An 18,838-nucleotide genomic window follows, 5' to 3' on the forward strand; every position below is an offset into this window, starting at 1 on the left:
ACTACCGAAAGAGCAACTACGGGGCGGGGCGGGGCGGGGCGGCCCGGCCTTCGGCCGCCCGGGGCGCGCGGGGCATGGCCGCGAGGGGGCGAGCCCGGGGGCTGGAGCTGCCACCTCGGATCTAGCCTGCGGAGATAGGGCGGCCGGGCCAGGTCTGGGGAGAGAGGCCGAGGAAAGAGCAGAGACAGACAGACAAGAGCGACAGAGACGGAGAGAGACAGAGACAGAGGGGGAGAGGAGCGGAGAGGAGAGAGGGGCAGAGGGAGAGAGGGGCAGGGAGGAAAAAGCGAAAACACGGAATTACAGAGAAAGAGCCAACAAAACAGGCCAGAGGAGTCCACAGGACCATGTTCGTCATTTTGCATAGAGATTTCTTTTCTTTCGTAATTTTTTTTGTAACATAAAAAATGCCCCCCTGCCCCAGGACGTGCTGTGCTTTAATGGGCGTGTAGCTGTGTCTCCCCCCTCCCCCCCAGCGAGCGGCGACTTTCACAGCACAGACAGCGGGGCGTATCTACAGGCAGGGCCGGCGGGCGACAGGGACTCTACGGGGCCGGGCGGGGTGGGGCTGAGGGGGAGGGGTTATGTACACCGGGGTTCGCCTTCACACGACACACACCATCTTTCCACAAAGCAGCAGCCTGGTGGGCTTTTGTGTTGTTTTGTTCCTTTTTGCAAAGACCATCATATTAAATAAATGTAGACTTTTTGTGGTTCCGTTCAGTTCCTGCCGGAGGAGGAGGCTGGGAGGGGGTGGGAGGAGTGGAGTGGGCAGCCCCCCACTTCCACCCCGCAGCAGCTCAGACGCCAGCTCAGAACCGGTTCTTATCACCGGCAGATTGAGAGTCTGTGTCTGGGGAGGGGGCATCAAGTAACTGCTGGAGGAAGACCCCAGTCCGCAACCTATGGAAACTGGTCCTATGGCGGTCCCGGGAGAGCGTCCGATGGGGCTGCGAGTCAGGGAGGAGGATGCAGGGCGTCGAGGGACGGGCGAAGGACGGACAGGAGGGGAAACTGGGAGGCCAGCAGGTGGAAGAGACGCTGAGGTAGGGGCAAGGCAGGGCTGCGAGTCGGGTATCGCAGCAGGAGGTGCCGGGCCCTGGGGAACTAGGCAGGCCAGGCGGAGTAGTGAAGAGCCGAGAGTCCGGCTCGGTCGGTGCGGGCTGTTGGGCCCCCCGGTCCTTGGGTCCCAACCTTGGAAAGACCTGACACCCCCAAAGCCCGTTCCTAGAGCTGGACCCCCACGCCCCCTTCCACCTTCTGCGACAGGGCACACCCGGAAGGCGAGGGCAGTCCGGCTGGCACTGGGGGTGAATAATTTTGCCCAGGGATTCGGCAGCGGGCTCTTCCTCCTTCTGCAGAAAGTCGTTTTCTTCTTAATCTCCTTGGCTCAGCCCCTCCAGCGAAGCCTCCCGGCGCCCGAGCGTCCGAGGCGGGTGCCCGGGGCTGGGCCGCGCTGCGGTCCGCGCTGATTGTGTGTCACAGAAACATCCGGGGCGCGCCAGCAGGTCGCGCCCGAGTCCGGCGGGGTGGCTGGCGGGCTTCGGGGCTGGCTCGGTGGAGGCCGGGACGAGCTGGGCCGAGTCCCCCTCGCGGCGCCGCGCAGTCCAGGCAGGCGGGGAGGGGCGGCGGGCGGGGCTGGGGTTGGCGGGCCCGGGCCTGAGGGTCCCGCCCACGGCTCCACCCATCCTGTCCGACCTTCGAGGGGGGTGATGTGAAGGGTTGCGGGGGTCCTGGGATGGGGTGAGGCTGGGGCGGTGGCCGGGAGGCATCGCGTCGCGTCGGTCCTCCCTCCCTCCGGGGTGGGGTCAGACGGGGACGATGTGGAGGCCGAAGCTGTCGGCCTGAAGCTTGATGTGGTCCCCGCGGTAACTAGTGGCGGTCATAGGCAGCGGCAGCAGCGGCAGGGGCGGAGCCCCGGGGGGCGGCACTATAATAATAAGGGGAACCTGGAAGTTAACACAGGAGAAGAATGGGCTGGGTGAGAGGACAAACAGGAGAACAAAAAAGGAAAGAAAAGCAAAGAAAAGACCTCCCCTGGCTGGGGTCCAGCGGGATCCGGACTGGGAGACTTTGGCTGGGCAGTGGAGCCAGTTGCCCCGGAGAATAGTTGCGTTCACGGGGCATGAGAGGGACCCGATCCGGTGACTCCCGGCTGCGCACCCTCCAGGGGATCCGAGGGCGAGGGCGGCGCAGAGCCTTCGAGCGACCAGGGAGGGCACGGGAGTCCTCGAGGGGTCCCCGGGCCTCAGTGCTGCACTAACAAGCCTGTCCCCCTGGCCCGGCCGGGTCCCCAGAGGTCGGGTGGCCGGGAGTGGGACCGTGCCCAGAAGCCGCGCGGCCGCGCTGAGCCGCCGGCCAGCCAGGTGGCGTACTCACTTAGTAAGGCGGGGTTGCTGAATCTCCAAGCCTCGTTGTAGGCCGTGTACTGGGGGTGGCTGTACGGGTTGCCGGAGAACTCGCTCCCTGCGGGAGGGTGAGGGAGTGGGGATCAGACGCCCGCACGCCGGGGCGGACCCCACGAGTCCGGCCGGTGGCTTCTCCGCCCGCTCCTCCCTCCGGGTCTCAGGCGCAGGTGTCGCGGGCAGGGTAATGGCCGTGGCGAGCGGGCCGGGCGGAGGTGGGGCGATCACCGCCTCCGCGTGGGGAGAGCCCGAGGAGGCGGGAGGCACCGACGAGCTATCACACCCACGGGCGGAACCTGTGGGCCGGTGCCCGCCCAGGGCTTCCCAGCGGAGGCGCTAGCGGCCACCCAAGAAGGGTTTGTATTGGGGCGCGTCCTCCCTGTCGCGCTGGGGGCCAGGGCCTTTATAGAGGCCACTCCGGTTCTGGGAGGCATGGCCCCTAATGGGTGGAAATGGGGGTGGGGGGCGGTGGCGAAGAAAGGCCTTCGGGACACTTTTCTCCCAGAAAGTCCTAAGAATGGCATCAATGCGCGGTGCCAAAACAAGAGGTGGGAGCTCTATTGTGAGACACCGCCCTCCCGCCTTTCCCTCAAGAGGTTGGATGGGTGGGCTACGCGGCAGGGGATGGAGGCGGCGCAGGTGGACTGCCCGCTGGTCCGCTAGCGGTGAGCGGAGGGCCCGTGGGTTGGGAGCCGTCGGAAGCTGCCTCCCTCCCTCTGCAGGAGAAAGGCCAGGCCTCCAGGTTTCCCCCTCGCCCTTTCTCCTGTGTGATGACCCCAGACTGTTTACAGTGATCCCTAACCGCGGGTTAAGTAGAAGAGAAGGGGCCCCTCTCTGAGAGGGAGCTGGGGTGGGGGTGGGGGATGCAGCCACTGGAAAGCCTGTTTATTGACGAGGAGGGAAAGCATGCGTGCAGCAGGATAATGAGCTTCTGAGCTCAACTGTGACCAAGAGGAACTGAGCTATCTCCTTCCCCATCGCTAATGAAACAAGTGTAATTTCCTCATCAGCACTAGATTCTGTTTAACGACTCCCCCCTCACCACCACGAGCTCTCTGCGGCTCCCCTCTTCCCCACCTCCCTGCAGACTCCCTGCCCCCACCTCCCCACTCTTCCCTCACCCCACCTCTTTAAAACCTCCTCCAGCCCCCACCTGCTCACTGCTGGGAGCTTCTCCCTAAAATCTCCTTTCCTCCCAACAAGGCTGCTACTTCCCTTCCCCTAAATCTGCCCAGGAATCCCTTTACCCACACCTCTAACTCCCTTCAGCCCCTAGTCCATAAGACCCAGCAGCAATCTCCCTCTTTGCTGCTGCCCCCACCCCAAGCTCTGCTTACCCAGGGTTATCCCAAAATGTCCCTGGATGGATGCGGCCAACCACTCTCTTCTATCCTCCCCATTCCCCATACCAATGAGAGTTGAACTTCAGGGAAAGGCCATATAGAGGGCGGCCAGAGGGAGTGAGTTGCTGGCTGAGTGAGTCTAACCCTCCTTAAGACAAGAGTGTTTTGGTGTTTGTGCACATAGGAACTTCAGCTCTCTTTGGCTTCAAGCCCCTGCTCCCAACCTGGGGTTAGCGGTTAGGTATAGTACAACCTCCAGCTGCAGTCACCAGACCTTAAATACAGCCTCTGCCTCTCTGATCCAAACAACCCAAACCCAACTCCTCTGATCAGGGATAGGTCAGAGCCCCAGAGGAGCAATGGAAGGCTGGCTGCCTTTGAAGAGGTATAGGGGTGTTCCAGCCTGTCTCACTGCAGCGAGTCTCCCTGGTTCCCGCCGCAGCCTGACCTCCATTCGTCTTAGGGACTAGCTCCCTCCTCTCTCTGGGTTGGGGTTGGGGTTGGTTCTCAACACTGGTCTTCCCTTGTGTCTTGGTGTGGACCAGGGTGGCTTTGTCTGAGTGACTGACATGCCCCTGGAAATGGTTCTTGGCTCCAAGTTTCCATGGAAACCAGGGCAGGCTCTTCCAAGCAGTGTCAGCTGGCTGGGGTGGGCTGGGCACTGAGGGTGGAGCTGAGGCTGAGTGCTCCTCGGGCACAGACTTGGGTGGGTGGGCGCTGTGGAGGGGCCATGACATACAGTGGGTTGCACACAAGGGGGCACTTCTGCAAGCTTCCTCCCCGGCTTGCTCATGAGGGAGGATGAGGGACCAACTGCAGCCTCTAAGGAGAGAGAGGGACAGAATAGCAGTGGTTTGCAGGGAGGGGACGTTGGGTCTCCCCCCACCCCAGCCTCAGACTACAGACCATTCAGCAGCTCACCCACAATTTACTTCCCCCCACCTAGATTAGGCAGCTGCAGCATTGTCACCTACCAGGCACCATTCCTGCCAGGGTGGAGGTGGGGTAGCTTCCCTGGCCAGTGGGGGGCACGTGAGGGGGGTAACCAGGCAGAGTGGTGCTCGCCATGTCACGACCTGGAAAAACACAAAGGGGAAGGGGTAAGGCCTGGAAGAAAGGGGCCTGCCTCTACTCACAGGAGGGTACTGCATGGAGAGGAAACTCTTGGAGAGGAAAGAGCTCCGTGCAGACATGCAGGGGTACGTGTGCCGCTGTGCACCTGAATGCACCATCTGAGTGTGCCTTTGCATGTGTCTAAGCTAAATGTCTATGATCAGCTGTGTGTACGCATCTCTGTTTTGTGTATCTCTTTGTGTGTCTGTGCATTTGTGTGTGTGTGTGTGTGTGTGTATCTGCCTTTGCCTGTGTCTCTGTGCATTCCAAACCCAGATGGAGATGGGAGGGAGATGACCTGGTTTTACTCCTCCTTCTCAGCAAGATATTCAGCTGTGGTCTCTCCAGCAGCCAAATGGACCTCTATCATCTTGCTTATCTTTCCTCTCCCTAACACCCCATCTTTCCTTCAGGCTTAGAGGACACCCCACCATCACCCCTACAGGGACTGATGGCTATTCCTTGTCCTCTCCAAGTGGAGCTGCAGGTGCTGGGCCTGGCAGGTGTGGAGAGCAGGGGGCCAGCCAGTGGGCTATTTTGCTGTTAGTGTTTATGGCATTTACATGATAGAAAACCACCCTGAAGTGAATCAGGAGCTTTGAGCCAACAGTGTAAGTGGACCAGATAAAGTTCCAATGAGCAAAATCTGCTCCCCCACCAGCTGCTGGACTTCTGTCCCTGGAGGGCTCTATCAGCTAGAGCCTGGAGAGTGGGAGACAAAGCAAGTCAAGATGAGGGTGCTACCCCTGGTCCACAGACATGTCCTCCGGGACACAGCTGCACATGACTGGGCTCCCTTCCCTGCCTGCACCCTCCATTGCTATGAAGAGGTCACCACCTCCCTTTGCAATTTAGCATGCTCTGATCTCTAATAATAATTTGCTTTCTCCCCTCTGCCATTATCTCTTTATCCTCTCCTGGACCTCCTGGAACCCCCTTAACCCCTCCGGATTCCCCTTATCCTCCTCACTAGCCAATGCCACTCTACTACTCTAATGCCTCTGTCTATCCTTGGGAAGGCAAGGCATGGCTGGAGAAAGTAACAGAACTATGCATACCTGGGCCCATTCAGTTTCTTTTCATCAGCTGGGCCATAGTCATTATTCTCCCAATGGCTATTCCAAAGCATCTCTCTCTCTCTTTGCTACTCTCTCTTTGAAGATGGCCTCACCTCCCTGCATTCCAGAGCTATATGAGTTTCCTCACCCCTACCTTGACACATCTGAGTGATTCGTCCTTCCCTAGCTATACAGAGCTACAGCTCAGGTTTTTGCATTTCTAGCACCCTGCTGAACATTTTCCTTAGCTGTCCCTCTGTCACCTCAAACCTAACTGGAATAAAAACAGATTCATCTTCCCTCTGTCGCTTCTTATGATCTTGAAGATCACAAGACCAAAAACTTTGGAGTCCTTCTTGACATAGCCTTCTTCCTCCCATTCTAGATGAAGTCAGTCACCAAGTATTGTCAATTCTCCTTGGCAATGTCTGTTACATCTGCTCAATTTCCATTTCTTCCACTACCTTCCTAGCTCAGCTTCTAAGCACCTTTTTTTGCCACAGAATATTTTTGCTTGCATTCCCTGCCTCCACATTCTTCCCCTCCTGTCTATCCTAAATGTGGCTGCTTGGCTAGTCCTCATGAAACTTTGCTTTCATCACACCACTTCCTTTGTAAAAACCATTACTGATTCCCTGTAGTCTATAGTTTGAAATGAAACTCTGTGGCTTTTAAAGCTGCTAAAGTACTCTCTCCACCCAATTTAAGATTCTCACCTCTCCTGGTTTAGTTTGACTGTTTTCAGTGGCTTGTGTGATGTGAGCCCCCTATGCTTTTGCCATGACCTTTTCTTCTTCCTTATGGTTTTCCTCTCCTTCCCCACTGAAGCCTTAAAATCCCTACCATTCTACCCATCAGGGAAGTTTCTCTCTTCCAAACTTCCACAGCATCTGTGCTGCATGGTTTACCATGCCATTATATTTCATAATATATCAGCCCTGATGTTTCATATCATAGCTTGCTTCTTCAAACAGATCATAAGCAACCTGAGGGCAGGACCCTGTCTTCTGCTTTATCCTGCATGGTTGAGAACATGGTAGATGCTCAATAAACACTTGTTGATTAATCCTCCATCAATCTATTGCACTTAACAGCCAATTCCTGATGGGTTATAATTTTTTTATTGTTTCATATAGATTGGTCTCATTAAAGAAGTAAAGGCTGGGATAAAATGTAAATATTAGAATATGCTTTTCCTTTAAAAAACAATTTAAACAATAGATTATGGTTTTTTTATAGGCTGATAAGAGGTTTACAGTGAGGGACTCATATATTGTGACTTTATGATGCAATAGAATGACTTTCCTCTATACCTGTCTAATATAGCCAATATCTTTCATTTCCTAAAACTCGAGAACAAGCAGAGTAGAACTGCCAAACAAGAGATCACTTTTGACTCCTAGAGAGACAGAAGAAAGGATTTGTGTTTGCTTTGATGTGGGTTTTCTTTTATTGACTTCTGTTGTCAATGAAAGCTACACTCCTCCTGACTGTCTCTCAGTGGAGTGGACCTGAAGTAGACAATGACAGCAATATCAAAATCAATTCCTAGAGAGATTAATAATATGGTACTTATTGGTCAAAAACAAAAAAGGCCCAGGACAGGATCGAGTTAGGGAAGATGCAGAAGTTTTGAAGCTAAACAGATATAGAAACCTAATTCCTCCTTCCCTGTCATCATAAAGTCTGCAAAGCAGCAGGAAAAGGGGTGTGCCTCTTTCTTAATAAACAGGAATTTAAATGCATCTGAATTCTGGTTTTCAGTTGCATGATTCCCACAACCTGTCACCATGAATTCCTTATAATCTAAAGTTTTGTCACAGAATCTCCTACCTCACTTCAGGAGGAAGGAAGAAAGGCTGGATGACTAGAAAGATGTTTCCAGCTAATCTGGATGCAGTCCTATTGGAAAGTTTTATTTCTACTGGCTTTCTCTCTTGCAAAATGGCAACTTCCTTCAGGTAGGAACTTTTGCATGCTGAAAGTCACCCACTGAGCAGTTGATTGAAAGGCACATTGCCAAATTCTATTTAGAAAACTGAAGCTGGGCAGTACCATGTAGAAATTTTTTAAACGTGAAAGAAGAGTCCCAAGACGAGGAAAAAGCACACAAGCTTCCTCGTGTTCTGCATACAGCTGTGCACCTGCTGCTCCGGAGTCTATAACACCAGTATCTCCACAAAGGGGTACCCTGTTCAGGACCCCTGAGCCAACAAAGGTGCTGGCCGCTGCATACAAAGCACTTTCAATTGCTTCATTAGCACACAAGTGACACCTAAAGAGCAGAAAAAATTGACCAAACTCTTGCCAGAGCCATATATTCTTCTGGAACACCATTGTCAATAATGGAAAACACATACTGCAGGAAATTTTCAAATTACTAAGACTGTCATACCATTTGCCCAGCAGCATTCTTTGAGCAAGCCTCTTTTAGTGAAAGAATATGAATGGGTAATGGAATCTGTGCAAGCAAGAATCGACAGAGCACTGGGCCTTGCTGTACTATAGATGGATGGAAAAATAGGAGTGCAGACAGACTCTAAAACTGTACAACAGCACATTACCTCCTTTTTACAAACAAGCAAAAGCACAGAAAAAGGAGAAAACAGCTATGTGGCAGAATACATCAGTTATAAAATATGTGCCACCCAACAGAATGCAGTAGAGGATTTTTGTTGCTCACTGACAATGGCCAGTAACATAAAAACAGCATCAGAAATTACAAATGGACAAAACCCCACATATTATTACAAGAAGATGGGCATTTCATGTTCGACGCTTGCTTTGCAAGGTTACAAAGTTGTTTTTTGTTTCTCGTTTTTTGAGATGAAGTCTCGTTCTATCGCCCAGGCTGGAGTGCAGTGGTGCGATCTCGGCTCACTGCAACCTCCACCTCCTGGGTTCAAGTGATTCTCATGCCTCAGCCTGTAGCTGGGACTATAGATGTGTGCCACCGTGCCCGTCTAATTTTTGTATTTTTAGTAGAGACAGGGTTTCACCATGTTGGCCAGGCTGGTGTCAAACTCCTGACCTCAAGTGATCTGCCTGCCTTGGCCTCCCAAAGTGCTGGGATTACAGGCGTAAGCCACTGCGCCTGGCCAACGTTACAAAGTTTTTAAAGATGAAGAGCCTTCCAGATGATGAGGTAACTTCCTTGTTTCAAGGGTGAGACAATGAAGGCACAAAGATGCATCACAGTTTTCCCATGACTACAGAGCTAGTAAATGATACAGCCAAAATTTGAAGCCATGTTTATACCACACTGCCTTTTAATAACATGAAGTCAGATACTCCCCAAAAGAGCCAAAGAAAAGGAAAAGAAGTCATCTGACAAACAAAGTCTCATATCGTCATGGCTGTGGATAAAAAGGGCTCAGAGAATAAAATCCCGATGCCAAAAGTCTATAATAAAACTCCATGGGGTGGAGTATTAATCTCCTGCGAGAGTTTTCTGTAAAACAAAGAGGGTCTTCAACAAACAGTGGTAGTGGAGAATCTTAAAGTCCCCAGAAGTGTTCAAAGCACTGTATTTGATGAGGATGTCTTCTCAGTTCAACTGCAGAAGTCCCTGAAGATTCTAAAGCCAATTTCTACAGCAATCACTACAACTGCATCAGACAGTGCACTTTCGTCAGACATTCCTTACCAAATGGGCCAGATCAAACTGTTTTGGAGAATCTAAGTGCAGCTCCTCTTACAAGTACAGAGAAAAGCAAAGTGAAAGACTTTATTAAGAAAGTTGAAAAATTGTAGTCATCAGGTAATTTGTGCTACTTTCACCATCAGGTCTAAGATTCAAGGTCGGAGCTGTGTTTCTACTTGCGCCAGGACTACCTAGCATTCATTGAGCACCTACTATATGCTGGGCAGTGTCCTTAACATTTTATATGATGTATTATCTCATTTAATCTTCATATCAACCCTATGATGTTGATGTTTTATTTTTATTTTTATTGAGATGGAGTCTCGCTCTTGTCACCCAGGCTGGAGAGCAGTAGCGCGATCTCGGCTCACTGCAACCTCCGCTTCCTGGGTTCAGGTGATTATCCTGCTTCAGCCTCCCAAGTAGCAGAGATTACAGGCACCTGTCACCACGCCTGGCTAATTTTTGTATTTTTTAGTAGAGATGGGGTTTCACTATGTTGGCCAGGCTGGTCTCCAACTCCTGACCTCAGGTGCTCCACGTGTCTCAGCCTCCCAAAGTGCTGGGATTACAGGCGTAAGCCACCGGGCCCAGCCATTGATATGTTTTTAAATCCCATTTTTTTTTTTTTTTTTTGAGACAGAGTCTTGCTCTGTCTCCCAGGCTGGAGTGCAGTGGTGCAATCTCCGCTCACTGCAACCTCTGCCTTCCAGGTTCAAGTGATTCTCCTGCCTCAGCCTCACGAGTAGCTGCCACTGCGCCCAGCTAACTTTTGTATTTTTTAGTAGAGACGGGGTTTTGCCATGTTGACCAGGCTGGTCTCGAACTCCTGACCTGAGGTGATCCACCCGCCTCAGCCTCCCAAAGTGCTGGGATAACAGGGTGAGCCACCATGCCCGGCCTTTAATCCCCATTCTATAGACGAGAAATAAACTCAGAGGGGCCAAGTATTACGTCTGAGATTTCACTGCGTATAGTGAAATGTACGCCAGTAGATGGCAGAAACTGGATTGCAGAACAGGCTGTATACTTGGGAACTGATCCTGGAATGATATTATTCTCAAATAGTGCAGACCCAGAAAATAGATAGGTGTTTGGTCCAGGAAAGTAATATGGGATCATGCTAAGTGAATCCTTCCTGTAACAGAACATCTTGTCACTTCTTGTTTCTTATGTGTTTCAGTTTCTTCCACTTTTTTACAGTGGGGGTTTTAAATTGGGGTTAACTGATCCCTCAAGAACCCATAGATCACTTCAAGGGGTCTATATAAATCTATACATAAAATGTTATGGACATTATTTATCTGTATCTTTCTGTGTAGATGGTACATGACTTTTATCATATTCTCAAAAAATAGGGCTTAAAGATTAATAAGCACTGTTTATAAAAAAGCAAAAGAGCCCTGTTCTTTGGCATAAGACACTGATTTGCTTGCAACTACTTGAATTGTATCAATAAACAAGATGATACAAAGCACAGCAAAATAACATGTGAAGTAGCAGGGAGGTTTATCTCAAGTCAAGGAAAATGTCAGCATTCAGAAGATCCAGGAAATAAAAAGGAAGCCATGAAAGAAGCAGAAACTGCTGCTCATGATGGCTCAGATGAGACTTATTAGACATAGATTTATACAGCAAAAGTTCTATCAAGGAGTTTAGAGATGCTTTTCCTCAGCATCTTTCTCTGAAAATGAGCACTTTTGCTACCCACTTGACACTGTGGAGGACCCCAAGGCCAGAAAACATAACTCTTGTTTTACTACCCTATCCTCAAGTTCTGTCTGTTTCTCATAAGGTAGCGAAAATGAAGACATTAGATTTCTTCAAGGCTGGCAGTCTGTGCCTTCATTTGACATAGGCATTTATAATACTTACAAGAATACACAGTTATTAAATTTGTAATTGCTGCCTAAATACATAAATGCATAATTGGTATTTACTATAACAATTATGAGCACCTTACGACCAATTCAACTTACACTAAAGTAACAAACTTTAAATCCACACAAGATGTTTTAAAAGGAGAGGAAAATAACTATCTACATATTTCCTTTCATTTCTTATTTTCCAAGCTTCCAAATCCTCCCAGGATTTGATTTGTCCTCTAGGGCATTAGGGACTATGGGACGGCCCACAGCCCCAGGCTCTGCCTCAGCCCCATACCCCACCTGAGGCTTGCCTGCTCCAGGTTCCAGCAGAGGGGGCTGTGCCTGCAACTCAGGGTGGCTGCTCTTCCAGCTGATCTCAGCTCCCACTGACAACTTGAATCCCTGGTGTGTCCTAGGCAGGGATGTTACCCAGATCTGCAGGGGCTTAGTGAGGTCTACACCTTGATGGCCAACCGGCTGGACACAACAAGTCATGCTGTTTCCATCCCTTCTCCCAGCACCCCGCCCTCCTCTGGGCTGTGTAGCCTGTTGGCTCAGGGCCTCACAGGAGGTGGTTTCCTTCTAATTCAGCTGGACCATGGATGGAAATGCAGCTTCAGCATCCTAGGATAACACTAGGGAGTGCTGGGGAGAATCACATTTTCAAAGGGCTGAGAAGGAACTTGGCTATCTTCTAGTCCAACTCCCTGGTTTTACGGAGGAGGAAACTGAGGCTCAGAGAGAGGGGAAGACATTTCCAGTCCTCTTCCCAGTTGGCAACTTCCCAGTCCTTTTCCCAGAAGGCAACGTCTCTGTGTTGCCTTCTCTGGCTCCATGAGCAAATCACAAATGAAGATTGGAGTTGGGCAGGTGCTGGCACTCAAGAGGTTGGGCCCAGGCTCAAAGATGGGCTCAGAGCATGAGAGACCCTCATGCTGGGTGGGCAGAGGTTAAGCCTGTTTGCACAGACTTCTGATACTCCAGGCCTCCCAGTTCCTCTCTGGCTTTATTTTGTTCTCTGAGAGCACTGAATTGTCAGCTCTAATCCTTCCGAAAGCGCAGTGTTTTTCAGGCGCTCTGTGTAAGTGAAACCCTAATCCCAAGGAAAACGGCCACTTAAGCCTCTGCAGCATTAGGCTGTTCTCCGAGCCCTGCAGGATTTCCTCCTTCCCTGCCTGCCAGCCCAGCCGCCACCACCACTGGGGAGAAGAGGGGAGGATTCAGGCTGAAGGCATGCAAAGCCCTCTCAGAAGTGGCAATAGTGGCGGAGCTTGTCTCCCAAAGCTCAGGGTTGCAAAAGCACTGGCTTGTTTGTCCTGAGGCTACAGCTAATTGTGGAGGTGGAAGGGATTCTGGCTACCCTGGGAAAGGAGTGGGGGGTCTTCCTGTCACCTTGGAGGTGGCCAGCCCTCTGGGGGAAACAGGTTTTCAGGTCTTGCCTAGGTGGCTTTGAGGCCACTGGGACATTTCTGAGCCCTTGGTACAAATACATACCTCTTTCATTGGGACAGCAGTCTTTACGATTTCCGGTCATTCAAAAAATGTTGGGTTGACTGACCTTACTTTTACTTAGCCAACATTTTCTTCTTAAAAAGTACCAAATAATGGACTAAAAAGCTTAGTGCTGGGAGATCCCTTTTTTCGAGAATTCCCCTGTGGGACACATCAAGCATCTACATGACATCTACAGAAACTGAAAGGGTCCCCGTAACCTGACGAATCATGAAAGCAGTGGCCAGTATTCTCAACTGGGCAATCCTTTATTGGCCTGAGTTGGCTATTGTTACGCACTTGATAGCAAGATCATTGATTTCTTAGAAAATATTTTGATTCAAATTCAGACTGGCCCCTTTCTCTCTCTCTCTGATCTCTGATGAACAAGTGAGGCCATCCTTGGAGGGATAAGCACTCCATTTGGCATGTTCAGCCTTTTGGGCCTCACGGACAGAGGGAAGAGATTAAGGGAGGAGGTAAGAAGAAAGGCCCAAGGTTAAGGGCCAAATTTGAGCTCAGCGTAGAAAACACCAGAACTACATCTTTGCTAAGACACCCCAAACCCTTCCTACCTTTGTCACCCTCCCTACAATGCTCCTCCCTCTGCAGCCCCATTCTCAGCCTGGGTACTTCTGCCATGGCACCCTCCTGGGGAGGGCAGCCCAGCAGCACAGGGTGGCCAGTAGGCACAGACAAGGACATGGGATTGGGACCTGAGACTGAGATGGCACAGCTTTTATTCTGGCCAAATATGGCCTGACTCTGATCCCGACAGTGGATTAGTGCCTCTTCTTTTCCATATCCTTTACCTCTAGCAGTGGACTGGATAAAGGAGGAAGGGAAAGAGGCCTGATCCAATGACCCCCTAGGCTGCAGGCCCAGAGCAGCCGCATATCTGTCAATGTCTCATTGCTATGGAAATGCCCCCGTAATTAAATCAGAGCTGAGGTTGGGGGCTGGAGGTCCTTGGGGATGTGGCTAGCAGACACAGGGATGTTTGAAGGAGGCTAGCCTCTTTTCTTGGGACCCTCACAGCCTAAAGGAAGGGTCTAGGGCATGTGAGCACTGAGGAGCAGCCCTCTGGCTTGCTTTGGCCTCCACAGTAAAGGGCTCTCTGACTTGCCACATGTCTGAAGTTGTCCTAGCCCTCTCCTTTCAAGGAGAGGAACTGTGATGTCTGTGCCCTAAATTCCTCTAGCTAATCAGGGGCTTTGAGCTGACAGACAAGACTAGGAGACTCTCAGCCTCCTTCAGAAACATTTCTCAGTCTTTATTGCCCTCTCCTCCCCCAGGGGCTGGCCAAGGGCTAAGCTGTTTGTTTTATGGAGGGAAATGCAGTTGCATTGGAAGGGGGTTGTTAACTACAGGAAAGAGGCAGTTCCTGGAGGTCCTCAGGATGCCCTGAGTAGGAGGAGGATGCTTCCCAGGGTCCACACCTCTATCTGCTAAAAGGCCACTTTGCTGACCATCTCAGATGCGGGCCAGGAGGCCGAGCTTCTGAGAGTTGGCAACACTTTCTCAGAAGCTACATCCACACTGCTCACACTGGTCCCTGCTGCTGTCCAGCTGTGAACTTTGCCTCTCTGGCCTCCCCCACCTCTGCTCAAATCAGCCAGCTTCTGGGAGATCAGCCTCTTCTGCTCCCTCTTCCTGCCTTGGGCACTTCCCTCTTGGGCAGCATCCACATCTCTTCCTGGATCTTAGTTATAGCTTCCTTCAAAACTGCAGTCTTCAGGAATTAAGATACATTTCTCCCAAGCTCTTGAATAAAACCACCTTCCCCCAACCAGGATGGGGAAGCTATGGAGGCTTCCCACCTGCCCCCACCCCACTGGGGAGAAAGGTACTGTCCCCGTCTCTAGCTCTCTAATGTTCAGACATTTCCCCAAAGAAAATATAAGATTTTCTGCTGAGGCTGAGCAGTGTGGGAGCCTGGACAAGCCTGGAACAGGCTCTACTTTCAGAGTTGCCTGAGGCTCAGCTCTTTCTATGCCTCCTGGACCCCAAAGCAATAATCTATAGGTGTGGTCCTCATTCTTTGCCCTTTTTGATCTCCATTATCTGACAATTTGGTGAGCAGTGGTGGGAAGGGACTGGGGGATCTGGATCTGTGATAAAGATACAACTGATACTTCCTTTGATCTTTTTTTTTTTTTTTTTGAGATGGAGTCTCACTCTGTCGCCCAGGCTAGAGTGCAGTGGCATGATCTCAGCTCACTGCAAGCTCTGCCTCCTCGGTTCAAGTGATATTCCTGCCTCAGCCTCCCAAGTAGCTGGGACTACAGGCGCCCACCACCACGCCCGGCTAATTTTTTGTATTTTTTTTTAGTGGAGACGGGGTTTCACCATGTTAGCCAGGATGGTCTCGATCTCCTGACCTCATGATCTGCCCGCCTCGGCCTCCCAAAGTGCTGGGATAACAGGCGTGAGCCACTGCGCCCGGCCCCTTTGATCTTTTTTAGAATATTAAACATGCTGAGTTTATAGCGCTTTTGGATTATTCTATTGTTTCCAGTTCTTGGGGGGATGTTAAATGTTCTATTTATTGCTTCTACTAACTTTCCCTTTTGAAAGTTTGTATTCACATGAGATGTGTATTTTTTTTTACAGTAAGCTCATCAATAGTAGTGGGGTTTTTTTCTTCACCCTGTGGGAGTCCCATGTGCCCTGGATTGTAGAATGTCTCTACAAAGAAGGTTTGTCATTGCTCCTGGTGAGGTTTCAGAATGGGTTACTATCCTGTACAAATGTTTATGTAAGTTCCTGGTTTGGGTTTCCTGCAACAGACGTATAAATTTGCACTCTGATCTGGCATCAGGCTTGGGGTCTCCATGTCTCATGGTGACCTTCCCTGCTGCCCCCTTCCTTGTTTTCCTGGGCTACTTGGACGAGTGTATGTGTTTGCCTTTCACAGATAGTGTGGTCCCCGTTCTGTTCCTTGCTTTATGCAGGATGATACTCAGTTCTAGCTTCCTGATTCCCAAAGTCACATTCCCTGACTGGTGTGTTACAATCCCATCCTCTCCCAGTCAGCAGTCTCCCTCCAGTGTGATGCCAGTGGCCTCTCCAATACTGATCTGGCTTTGAGTTCCCCTCTATTTCTGGCACCAAAGAGTGAGATTTGCTGCATATTAACATTTTTGTTGTTATATTTTATTCAGTTATGTTTTGGTGAGGTAGCCTGCCTGGGTCCCAGACATCAATCTCATTCATCCTTTACCTCTCTGTGACTAAAGCAAGGGCGGTGAGAGCTGTACTTGCTCAAGGCTCTGCCAGTGCGCGGCAGCAATGCCCACTAGAGGCCAGTGAAGCCTGTGGGTGCAGTGGCTCCAGGGACTGGTGCTTTCCCTAGCTTCTAGAGTGAGCTTGTCCAATCCACAGCCCACAGGCCACATGCTGCTTAGGACGGCTTTGAATGTGGTCCAACGCAAATTCGTAAACTTTCATCAAACATTATGAGGCTTTTTATTTTTGTTTTTGTTTTTAGCTCATCAGCTATCTTAGTGTTAGTGTATTTTATGTGTGACTCAAGTCATTTCTTCTCCTTCCAAAGTGGCCCAGGGAAGCCAAAGATTGGCCAACCCTTTTCTAGAGAGTGTGGAACTGTACAGTCTCTGACTTCTCCAGCACCGTTCCTTGCATCTGGGCTCTCTCCTTCGGGGTGGACTTGCACTGTGTCAAGGGACTCTCTAATGCTCAGAAACATCCCCAGTGACTTTGGGAATCCTGGAGTAAGTTCTCGTCTTCTCCTGCCAGAACAACATCACTGCCAGTGTCTCTGCATGCTCCTTTGTCACTGCAGCCTCGGCCAGACATAGGGAAGGGGGGGTCAAGGTGAGAAAGCTATGGGGAACAGGGGCTATCTTATCTACCAGGGATGGGAGATTTTAAGGAATGAAGGCTCCAGCATGAAGTTGGAGCCAGAGTCCTCACTGCAGATGCCCTGACCCGGAGGGCCCTGGGACTACTGAGAAGTGGATGGCAGCCCCCCTGGGCTCCTTTGGAGGGTCAAGAAGGTGATGAAAGGTACCAGCCACAGCCAGCCAACCTGAAAAAGCCTGGGGCCAGAATGCCCATGACCCATTCTCTCATGTAGCTGGTCCCTCTTTATCACTTAGGAGAGACTCGGCTCTGTTCCAGACCAGCAGCCTAGAGCCGTGGGCTGGAGAGAAGAGATGCCGCTGAGCCAGAGCAGCCCAGCGGCGGAAGGGAAAGTGGGTGATAAATTTAAATAACCAGCTTGACTTGGCAGCTTGCTGAGTTGTGATGCAGTGAAATTAAAATCTCGGCAGAACTTGCAAACACTACCCAGCAAAATCAGTCTCTCTCCTTGGTTCCCTGATGGAAGGTGGGGAGAAGGCTGAGCCCTAGCCTCTGGCAGCCACCCTTGCTTGCAATGTGACTAGCTGTGTCCTGGCCCACTGGGCCCCACTATCCCCTCCACACAATAGTCCAGGTTCCTCTCTCCTCTCAGTCCTGACCTTGTGGAATAGCTGCATCAAGTGGCTGGTGAAGTTTGAAATCAGCCTCCAGTGCCAGGAGGTGGCAGGAATCTCAATAAGGTCTGGCTTTTTAGGTTGGGCTAGGGCATTCCCTCATCCCCTAAGGTTTGCAGCCGCAGCTGCCAGTCCTGGGGAAGAAGATGAGCAGGGTGCCTGAGACGTGGAGGATAAAGACGGCTCCTCGAACACCTTGGCACTCCTAAGCCAGGCTATGGGCACTGGGTGACCTAACAGCTCCCCTACCTTTAGCACACACCTCCCCAGAATCACCTACCCACCTGAAAGAGCCTCCTTTTCTCTTCTCCCACCAAAGCCCTTAATATTTGCCAACAAAATGAGCTTTTAGAGACTCTTTGAGGGCAATGTCCACAAATATACTAAGGGCCTCTCCCACACTCCAGCTCTGCCTGGAGCCCAGTTCTCACAGATGCCAACATCTTTCTAGAAGAACTCACCCAAAGCCCACTCTCCTGTTTCTGTTCTCATTGCATCACTGCTCACTACTACCCACAATATCCTGGCCTGAAGGCCAACATGCTGGACCCACTGCTGAGATGGCCCATGGAGTCTCTGAGCAATGCCCCATTGCTCACCTTGACAGTACCTCTAGCAAATTCTGTTTGTCCCCATAATAAACACATAATAAATCATTCATCTTTAATAGATTATGCAAATTAGGAGGACATAAAATCAACAAAGATCAATAACTGCAGCAGTTTAATTGCCAGCAAAAACATTTTAAGAATGAGCATAATCTGCAGCTCTTTCTTGGGTAATGGCACTATTAATCCAAACACTGGATCTTGGCCTAAGTGTGGAAAAATCATTCCCTACCCCTATCCCCATCTTCCCTCCCCCACCTCTCCACACACTTCTCTCTTTTTGGTAATTTCCAGTTTCTGAGTGAGTTTCCCCGTCATTACCACTGGTGAACAGCTCCGAATGTTAATGGTTCTGCTTTTGTTACTCCTTGCTTGATTGAAATGTCGCATACAGATTGAGATGTTAGTGCTAACTTGCCACCTGGGAATGTCAAGCTGGGTCTGAAATGAACTTTTCTCACACTTGGATCCAGATGGATCAGCCGGAGATGTTCCCAGGCTGAGCTGGGACTGTTCCAGGGCCATGGGGGGGAGGCGGGTGGGGGCTGCTCAAGGTGGAGACACTTCTCTGCACCAGCCCCTGGGTCTCCTATGGCAGGAGCCCTACCCTGAAGATTCATACCTCCACCCCAGGAAGTCCTTGCCTTCTGGACTATGGCCTGAGCACTGGGCAGCAGACGGGGTTAGAGAAGTCTCCCGGCTTCTCTTTGAACAGTGCCTGGAGTGGCCATCTTTGGGAAGTGACCACTGCACCTCTGAGCAGGTCAGGAGAAAGGTGGCCTGGCCTGGGCCGTCTCTCTGCCTTGGGTC

The 18,838-nt window shown here is 50.9% G+C and overlaps 1 protein-coding gene across 5 annotated transcripts in view; it reads right to left on the reverse strand.

Annotated features, from left to right (window-relative positions):
• Window positions 1-1,808: 1,808 nt before the first annotated feature.
• The window catches only part of PAX2 (paired box 2), an 82,719-nt gene continuing 65,689 nt past the window's right edge, over window positions 1,809-18,838 (reverse strand). For 2 of the 5 annotated variants that reach the window (XM_063628005.1, XM_055242954.2), the window contains 3 exons: window positions 4,723-4,824; window positions 2,380-2,466; window positions 1,809-1,930 (listed from right to left, as the gene is read on the reverse strand). In XM_063628005.1, coding sequence (XP_063484075.1) covers window positions 1,809-1,930; window positions 2,380-2,466; window positions 4,723-4,824 — 311 coding nt within the window. Of the gene's footprint in view, window positions 1,950-2,379; window positions 2,467-4,722; window positions 4,825-18,838 lie in introns of all 5 variants that reach the window. The other 3 variants (XM_055242962.2, XM_055242947.2, XM_055242966.1) reach the window with 2 other exon arrangements.

This window comes from Symphalangus syndactylus, chromosome 2 (genome assembly GCF_028878055.3).
Source record: "Symphalangus syndactylus isolate Jambi chromosome 2, NHGRI_mSymSyn1-v2.1_pri, whole genome shotgun sequence".
Classification (NCBI taxonomy): domain Eukaryota; kingdom Metazoa; phylum Chordata; class Mammalia; order Primates; family Hylobatidae; genus Symphalangus; species Symphalangus syndactylus.